The sequence below is a fragment of the Engraulis encrasicolus genome, chromosome 16, assembly GCF_034702125.1.
Source record: "Engraulis encrasicolus isolate BLACKSEA-1 chromosome 16, IST_EnEncr_1.0, whole genome shotgun sequence".
Classification (NCBI taxonomy): Eukaryota; Metazoa; Chordata; class Actinopteri; order Clupeiformes; family Engraulidae; genus Engraulis; species Engraulis encrasicolus.
The window spans coordinates 12,694,156-12,703,345 of record NC_085872.1 but is presented as its reverse complement, the minus strand read 5'-3'; the positions used below and the strand labels follow the sequence as shown (position 1 = coordinate 12,703,345).

At 40.8% G+C, this 9,190-nt stretch overlaps 1 protein-coding gene across 1 annotated transcript; it reads left to right on the top strand.

Annotated features, from left to right (window-relative positions):
• The first annotated feature begins 15 nt into the window (after window positions 1-15).
• znf330 (zinc finger protein 330) lies at window positions 16-8,710 on the top strand. Its single transcript, XM_063218663.1, has 10 exons — window positions 16-311; window positions 700-867; window positions 2,390-2,409; window positions 2,972-3,042; window positions 4,374-4,450; window positions 4,931-5,057; window positions 6,338-6,442; window positions 6,563-6,609; window positions 6,922-7,039; window positions 8,085-8,710. Exons 2-10 carry the CDS (start codon window positions 748-750, stop codon window positions 8,330-8,332), a joined length of 933 nt encoding a protein of 310 aa, XP_063074733.1. The 5' UTR covers window positions 16-311; window positions 700-747; the 3' UTR covers window positions 8,333-8,710.
• Window positions 8,711-9,190: the final 480 nt, after the last annotated feature.

The window sequence follows — 9,190 nt, the reverse complement described above, 5'->3', positions numbered from 1 at the left end:
AATTCGGGTGACGTGTTCCTGTTACTGTGTTCGTCCACCCTGTCCGGTTCGCACATGCATTTCTCATAAGAATAATGGCATGATGAATGAACAGTGAAGCATATTGTATTTCAGTGTTGTGTAAAATATAACTTACGTGAACACATAGACCGAATAAACACAGGAGAACGGGTCCGGGAACGGATAAGTGGTAGATAGCTATTTCTACACGGAATTAGATCTAGGGCGGATGCATGCTGTTTGGCTGGGCTGGGAGTTGACTTCCTTCAGGCTGGGACGCACTGTCTGTCTGACAGCGCTCTTTGGTTCAGGTATGTGCCTTTCTTTCAGAAATAGAACTACTATTCAAAGCACATTGTTATTATGCGATCTAAGTTATACTGGGGTTTCATGAGTCTGACAGCTATATGAGGAACAACTTGTTGTAGGCCCATGAATTTAGCAATGCCGACATCTATAATCTTCTCAGGCCATGCAGTAGAGCTAGCCTACAAGCAGAGACTAAAAAAAAACCTTTTGTTAATCAAATACCACAGTAAATGCAGTGATGACGTTTCCAATCTAAAAGCAATGATCTTGTTTATTAACTGCAACAACTGTGGCACTTTGTGTTGTTGGTGGTAAAAGGGCTGTGATGTCTTCAACTACATGAACTAGCCTGCACTAAAACAACTGTTGTCGACATTTATATTTTTTCAGGTGACATCTAAATTGGCCAGGGTTCCGGACATAACCTTCCCATAAAAGATGCCGAAAAAGAAGACTGGCGCTCGCAAGAAGGCGGAGAGCCGAAAGGAACGCGAGAAGCAGAGTCGGGCTAACCGAGATCACATCGATTTGGCCAAACATCCATGCAATTCATCCATGGTGGCTACCATTTACTTCTGACTTACATGTACTTGTCTTCGTCTTAACGATAACTTCAACCGAGTTAATTCAAATTAGTTGCCCTTGAGCAATCAAAAAGTGGAGAAGACGCGCTCACACTATCGCCTAAATAGGCTACTTAACAATTCTTAACTGGGTGCTGAATCCCACAAAAACTTGAATGAATAAATGAAGCGAAGGACAGATTTCTTCTTTGTTTATTCGCCCACGAACGTTTCGGGCAAAGCCCTTCTTCAGCGTGTAATGGCGTTTGCACCCATAGGTGGGAGGTGTTCCCTAAAATAGGGTGTACAACACCTGTGACCCCATGATTGACACCCAAACCAAGTTACATATGACTTCCCCTAGGGGGAGTGAAATCATACCACATTGTGCTACAAAATCTGATACCAAATATCCTAGAATGGAAAAGTAAAATTAAATACATGAATAATAATTTTGAATAATTGAAAAACAAAAACAAAAAACTTCATCATAAAGATAATTATTTGAAGAAGGCTACATAATGCCATTCTTCTAACCGAAAGATCTATAGCCCATAGAGACATAATATTTTACCCATATTTACAAAATATTTACAAAAACATCTTACACAAACACATCTTACAAGAAACAACTCGGAACCAATTCCTCATTCATGCCTTTTCCAATAAGCTTCTATCTGTAGTAACAACTTATCCCTGTCACCACCCCTGCGTGGCGTTTGTACAACCTCAATGCCCATGTATTGTAATTGTCTCGCTTCATGTTTTGCCGCATTGAAGTGCCTGGCCACTGCTGACTTCTCATCATTGCGAATGGAACTCTTGTGTTCACAGATTCTAGTTTTTAACTCCCGTTTGGTCTTGCCTACATAATAGAGATCACAGGGGCATTTAAGTAAATACGCCACATACTTGGTGTTGCACGTGATCCTGCCTCTGACCCGTATCATTTGATCTGTTACCGTGTGCTTGAAACTATCACCTTTCATCATGGCATAGCAATGTATACAATTATGACACGGAAAATTGCCACTGGGAACTCGTGACATAAAATGAGAGGGCTTTTTGGAGAGGTCTGGTTTTACCAAGAGGTCACGTAAATTTTGGGTTCTTTTGTAGAAGTCGTGGGGTGAATTGGTGAACGCAGAGGATATCTGGGGGGTCAGTCTTCCAGATGTGCCAATGTGGCCAACTTGGTTTGGGTGTCAATCATGGGGTCATAGGTGTACACCCTATTTTAGGGCACAACTACCACCTATGGGTGCAAACGCCATTACACGCTGAAGAAGGGCTCTGCCTGAAACTTTCGTGGGCGAATAAACAAAGAAGAAATCTGAAGAGTGCTGTCCTTTGCTTCATTTATTCATTGCCCTTGAGCAAGTCACCTTAACCCACATTGCTTCAGGGACTGTAAACAATATCCTGTCTCTCCAACCTTATCCCATGTCTCTTTGAATATAAGCGTCAGCTAAGTGTAATGTAAAGTATACATTTTATATTTTCCTTCTCTTTTACAGGATTGTGAAAAATGTCAAAGGTGAGTTTGCCATCAAATACCAAGCTGGTAGTTGTTTTTATCTTCCCCTGGCAATGCCTCTTATTAAACAGAAGCTCCATCCAGAGGGAGCTTAAAGGGACAGTTTGGTCAATTTCAACATGCAGTTGTATTGCTCACGCTACCCTTGACTTGTCAGTACCTGGTGATGCCACATTTTTCGGCTCAGCCCTTTCCGAGATATGAGCAATTCTAATGGGGGCAGCGTTTGTTTACATTTTTAAAAAATGAAACATAGGCCAACTCCAAATATTTTCCCAAAAGGTACTGCTGCTTGCTAGTTGTCTGCTGATGTTTTATAACCTTTTGGATGTTTTTGGGAATAAATAAAAATGTTTTTTTGAAATGTAAACAAAGAGCTGCCCCCATTACAATGACCAGGATCTCGGAAACGGCTGATGAAGAAGAAGAAAAATCTCAGGCACTGACAAGTCCAGGGTAGTGTGAGCATTACAACTGCATGTTGAAATTGACCAAACTGTCCCTTTAAGTTTACTTTTATAAGTTGCACCTCTTACCTGTCTTTTCTTGAACACTTTTACAGGAGACAAAAGAACAGAGCTTTCTGTTACTTCTGCAGCTCTGTCCAGAAGTTACCGATGTGTGCTCAATGTGGTGAGTGTGCTGCATTTTAAATACTACTTGGAATGGTCTTTTGTACCACATACATTGTTGCAGTATGTGCAATAATTGAGTACACCTTTCACTTTTCTGCATACTTGTAAGTGTATCTTGTCATGGGACAACATTAAAGAAATGTCACTTTGACACAATGAACAGCCAGCGTACAACTTGTATAGCCACATTAATTAATTGTTCATTCAAAATGATTAGAATTGCAGCCATTAATGTCTCAAAATGTATATTACAAACGTGAGTACACCCTCTGTTAAAATCTCATAGAGAGAAACATGATTGGTAGTCACAGTACATGTAGACATGAAATTCAGCTTTCCAGTGTTGACTGCATTCAAGCAGCCTCAAGGCATGTCAGTCCCACTACCATGCTCTATTTTACAGATGGGATACTTTAACCCAAATTATATTCTCAATTTTGTTGAGTCTGTGCAAATTGTAGCCTCAGTTTCCTGCTCTTAGATGACAGAAGAGGCACCCAGTGTGGTCTTCAGTTGCTTTAGCCAATCTGACTCGAGGTTTGACATGCTGTGTGCTCAGAGATGCTCTTTTGCATACTGTACCTTGGTGGTAAGGAGTGATTATTTGAATTAGTATTGTCTCTCTATCATCTCAAATGAATCTGGCCATTATCCTCTGACCTCTGGCATCAGCAAGGCCTTTTCGCTTACAGAACTCATGCCCTCTGGATAGTTCTTATTTTTCGGCCCAATCTCTATAAACGCTGGGCATGGTTGTGCGTGAATATCCTGGTAGATCAGTAGTTTCTGAAACAGGGTAGGCATAAGCAGACGAGGCGGTCGCCTAGGGCACCAAATGTCCTGGGCGGGGACACCAAGGCCCACAGAATTACAATATTAAGCTAAATAAAGCATTCAACTTTACATTGCCAATGATTTTAATGGGCACTTAGTACATACATGGTAGATCAGCTGTGCTCACTCAGATGTATGACACCATGTTTACAGATGCAAATGTCAAATTCCACAAATAGGCAAGATTGGTGCTCGCCTAGGGCACCAAATTGCCTTGAACCGGCACTGTTTTGAAATACTCAGAGTAGCCCGTACGGCAGCAGCAATCATGCCACATTCAAAGTCACTTAAATCACATTTTAGTGCACAGGTTGCAGTATGGTTGTCGCATGTTTGACTGGCTCCAACATGCTCAATATGCATCATCTGATATTTTGAATCAGGGAAAACGCCATATTTTGTCATGAATATATGAAATCTCATTCATATTCTTTAGGAAATTGTTCAGACAGACTAACCATTCATATGTTCCCTTTTCTTTTCAATACTCAAAAGGGAAGACAAAATGCATGAAGTCTTCAGACTGTGTGGTCAAACACCCAGGGGTCCACAGCACAGGGATGGGCATGGTGGTAAGAACGTCTATCTTTTCGTCAGATTTATAATTTAGATATACAGTTTGTAGATACTTCATAGGCAAAGAAACAATCACATCTAAAAAGAAACCATACAAGCACATTGAAACTGAGTACATACAGACTACTAAAAAGCAGACAGCAAACAAGGAATGATATTAAAAACCATTGCAGTGATCCGTAAAGATGACTTTAAAGAACTTTAAGAGTTCTTTAAAAATAATTCATCGGTGGCTTTGGGACATGTGGCGAAAAGGCTGTTTTTCCAAGTTCAGTTCTTGTAAGTGGTGTACGTATATAAAAGTGTTTTTTTTTCTGATGACCTTGTCCTGTGAACACTATTTTGATCTTTTTTTGTAATGTTTAAATGTAGTTTACCCATTATACAGTGTCTCACTAGACTTTTTTCCTTGCTATTAGTACCCAGAAGGAATGTTGCTGTACACATTTATTTGACTTGATTCATTCTTCCACTAGGGAGCAGTATGTGACTTCTGCGAGGCGTGGGTTTGCCATGGAAGGAAGTGCTTGAGTACTCATGCCTGCATATGTCCTCTCTCCGATGCTGACTGCATTGAGTGTGACCGTAGCGTCTGGGAACATGGTGAGCATTACCAGTAATTATTATAGGGTTCCCACAGGTCTTTCTGGAATATTATGGAATTTCATAAAAGTTTTTCCAGTCATGGAATATCATGGAATTTTCTTAACAGTTGTGTAAAAGCAAAAACTTTTTGTTTGCGTTGTATAACATTGTTTCTTACTGGTAATACTATAACGCTTCACCAGAGACGGCTTGGTTTCGCGCTTTAATGTGCCACTTTTGCGAATGTGCGAATTTTGATCTTCCAGTTTCTAACTCCACAAAAACAAGGCAGAAAAATAGGGTGTAACCCTACAGTCTTGGCAGAGTTTTGCACTCTTGAGTGCTTCTAATTAACTTTGATGTCAGAAAATCTTCTGACCACTTTACCACCACCACTTTACCAAACCACTTTAAAGCTTCCTTTGCACTTTCATGAAAAGCAAGTAGAAATGTGAGCTGCAGATCTGCTAAAATCCAGATTATCAGTATCTATCAGTAGTAGAACAACTGGAAGTGGAAAAAAAGTCTTACATTTAGGTTCTCTAATATAATTGCTTTTAATGGACCTTCATGTTTGTCACAAAAAAAAATCACAAAAAAAAATCAGCGTAGCATGTCTTATTTTCATCCTGTAAGTGTCTGCATTGGTCTATGCTTCTTGTTATGTCCTTGTTGTGTATTTTATTGATGAGTGCTGTTTGTCTTGCTTGCATGTTTTTGTTATGTCCTGCTTATTTCTCTATGGTAATGTCTTGCATGTTTTTATGTCTCAATCTTTTATGCTTTGCTGTCTGTGGATATGTTGTCTTTGTGACTTGTTTGTTTCTGTCTGTACTGTGTGTCGTATGGAGTGCGTTTTGCGTTTTTGCTGCTCTTTTGGCTAGGGCACACTTGAAAAAGAGGCAACTGCCTCAATGTGTTTTTACCCTAGTAAAATAAAGGAGAAATAAAAAATAAAATAAATAAACTTCATAAAGGCTTGTGAACAACCTGCAGTAATGAGGGAGGGAGACTTGATCAAGGATGAATATTCAGAAAACACCACACACACACTGTAATGGGCGAACCTGAGGACGGACTTGGCAAATAATGTTTTTCGCGGCAAGAAACAAAAAATAAAGAACAGTAATCGATGTGCAGTGTTTTCTAAATATCGATCCTCTCGTATATACTGTTTATCTTGTGCAAATATCAGAGCACTCCTAAACTACTAAGCTATCCTATTGGATATCTCATTCTGCCTAGCTTGTGTTAAGCTTATGCCATACTTGATACCTAGTATTTGTCTTCCACTCTAGGTGGGCGCATATTCCGCTGTTCCTTCTGCCATAACTTCCTGTGCGAGGATGATCAGTTCGAGCATCAAGCCAGCTGCCAGATCCTCGAATCAGAGAATTTCAAATGTAAGTTTGCAGCACCATGTACTCAAGCTTTGGTGTTTCATCCAGCTTCATGGTGAAACACTGTATGTATGTATGTATGTTTTTATCTAATTATTTATGTATGAATTTATTTATTTATAGGTGTTTCCTGTAACCGCCTTGGACAGCACTCTTGTTTGAGATGCAAGGTAAGTGCTGGGCCACAGACATAGAGCTGCTGGTGGAGACATCTAACTCAGCATGTGTTAGCCAATTCAGGTTCAAGTTCTAGAGGTTTATTGCCATGTCAACATGGTCGATAGGATTCTTTTGTGGCCTATCCCCAACATCAAAAACATACAGTGGACAAGACGCACAACAGCAAAGCACATACATTAAATATAAATATGGGTAGACGTAAACAGTAAACAGAAAAGGTCCCAGCAGTCATTGGACAATAGCTAAATAGCAGATTACGCTGAATAAAAAAGTGCATTAATTCACTTCTTTGCTTGTTCCAGGCTTGCTATTGTGAAGACCATGCACGCAGCAAAGTTTTCAAGCAAGAGAAAGGCAAAGCACCACCATGTCCAAAGTGTGGACATGAAACCCAGGAGACCAAAGACCTTAGCATGTCAAGTAAGTCATATGTCAGTAAGCTGTACTTTTAATGACAATTGTCGTTACAAACGTAAGTAACGACAGTACAAGTGTAAATGTACTTGTGATTTGATGTCAATTGACAATACAAGTGCACATATGGGTTTGTGGCATCACAACTATCAGATTATGTGGAGTAGAGTATCATTTGTTGATCCCAGTGGGAAATGAAGATGTCCAGTAGCATACATACATACATGCATAAATTCAGAGAAAATAACACTCTAGACATTGGAGCCAATTTTTTTTGGTCCCCTAGGGAAAATTCTTTCTCTGCATTTATCCCATTTGGACTAGTGAATCACAATGAAGTACACACACTAGTCCGTAGCAGTGGGCTGCCTGCTGAGCGGCGCCCGGGGAGCAGTGTGGGGGTTAGGTGCCTTGCTCAAGGGCACTTCAGCCGTGGTCTGGTCGGGCATTGACCAGACCACGTAGGGTTGCCAAATCAGTGCTCTAACCACTGAGCCACGCCTGCCCAAACATGACATGACACACATCCTTGCACATCTATTAACCATGTATAGCTCACTCTTACCTACATACAGCCCTCTTGCTCTCTCTCTCACAGACACACACACACACACACAGACACACGTGCCTTAGCTGAGCGACATCGGCATATAGCAACACAAGACAAAGTGTCCAGGAGTGTCAGAAGTGTACACATGTACACATTCTGTTTCGCTTCCTGAATTTTTGGTTTTATGCAAGCGAGGGGAAAAAGCAGACTGGATTTTTGAATTAGGATACAAGGATGTTACAAGGACATACAGAGTAATGTATTGTGTGTACATGCCATTCTAGGACTTTGTGCATGTATTCCAGAACACATCTTGGGCTTTTGACTTTGGAAGAGAAAGGCATAGCTCTGTGTAGTAGACCATTATCGATTTGTCCCAAATTTGTTATCGCAAGTAAAGGTGTGTGTTGTTCAGATATCAGTCCTTCTTTCTCTAACCCGTGTTTGTGCTTTGTCCTCTTTCTTCCTCTGGACTGGACTTTTCCACCTATTTCCATGTAGCACGCACGCTGAAGTTTGGCCGAGGGGGTGCAGATGAGGAGAATTGCTGGTATGGAGCCTCTAGCTATGCATCCGGTTATGGGACCACAAACCAGGATGATGAAGGTGACGATGATTACTACAGAGACGATGAAGATGACTATGAAGAGGAAGACGAGGAGGAGGATGATGATGACGATGAAGAGGGAGATGAGGGCGAGGCAGAGGCGACTGAGGCAGTGCGCTCCCTTTCAGTTGGCACGTCCTGAACATATTTGGCTTGCTGGGCATTTCCCCTCGGGTTACTTTGTCACAACCCAAATTCCAGGGAAATCTGCTTTTTGTTTGTGTTTTTGGTTTCATTGCAGCAGCAGGGGGGGTATTCCAAGAATGTGGTTAAGTGATAAACCTGCATGAAGTGGTACATCTGCTAATAGATGGCCCACAGGTGTCATGTAGTTAAGAACATGTGGACTCCAGGCTCTTCTATTAGATGATTTACCACTACGTGAAGGTTAGTTTATTGGATTACTAGCCAGGCTCTTGGCATACTCTCCAGGCCTTGTATTTGGATCTTTATGACTTGTCACTGCCTGTAATGATCTGGTATGCTTTGAGAGTAAATAAACAAAACACAATGGATTTTATTTCATTGATATTCCGTTGACTACATTATTGCACAGACTGGAATGGTTTTTCCTCTCTAACTGGGAGACCAAGGTCTAAGAAATGCCTTAAAAGTCAAGTGGTCAATGTGCGTATAGTACAGACAAGAAGAACCGTCTTGAGGCCGTTACCGGCCCCCGATGTAGTTTTAATGTTATTCAGTTTCACATGAAATTTAACATTTTTGTAATTGAGAAATCTTGGAAATTACATTTGCAATACAACTAAGTTATATTTTCAGAGAACCTAGTGAAGGTGATGTCTGTTGTAAAGGTGTCCGTCTTCAAAGTAGACCTGGTTTGTGTTCATAGTATGGCCCTTGGAGGGCTTTATAAAATTTCAAGTGGCCCCTCGAATAAAAAAGGGTCTTTACCCCTGTTTTATAATAATGTAAACTCTGTAGCCAGTCAGAGACCACCAGTGGGCCATGGACCACATGTTTAAAAAGGTGGGGTTGCAGG

Coding starts and splice junctions, on each gene's coding strand:
- znf330 (XM_063218663.1), top strand. CDS start 748: ATGCCGAAAAAGAAGACTGGCGCTCGCAAGAAGGCGGAGAGCCGAAAG. Junction 868..2,389: donor ATCCATGCAATTCATCCATG/GTGGCTACCATT, acceptor TCTCTTTTACAG/GATTGTGAAAAATGTCAAAG. Junction 2,410..2,971: donor GATTGTGAAAAATGTCAAAG/GTGAGTTTGCCA, acceptor ACACTTTTACAG/GAGACAAAAGAACAGAGCTT.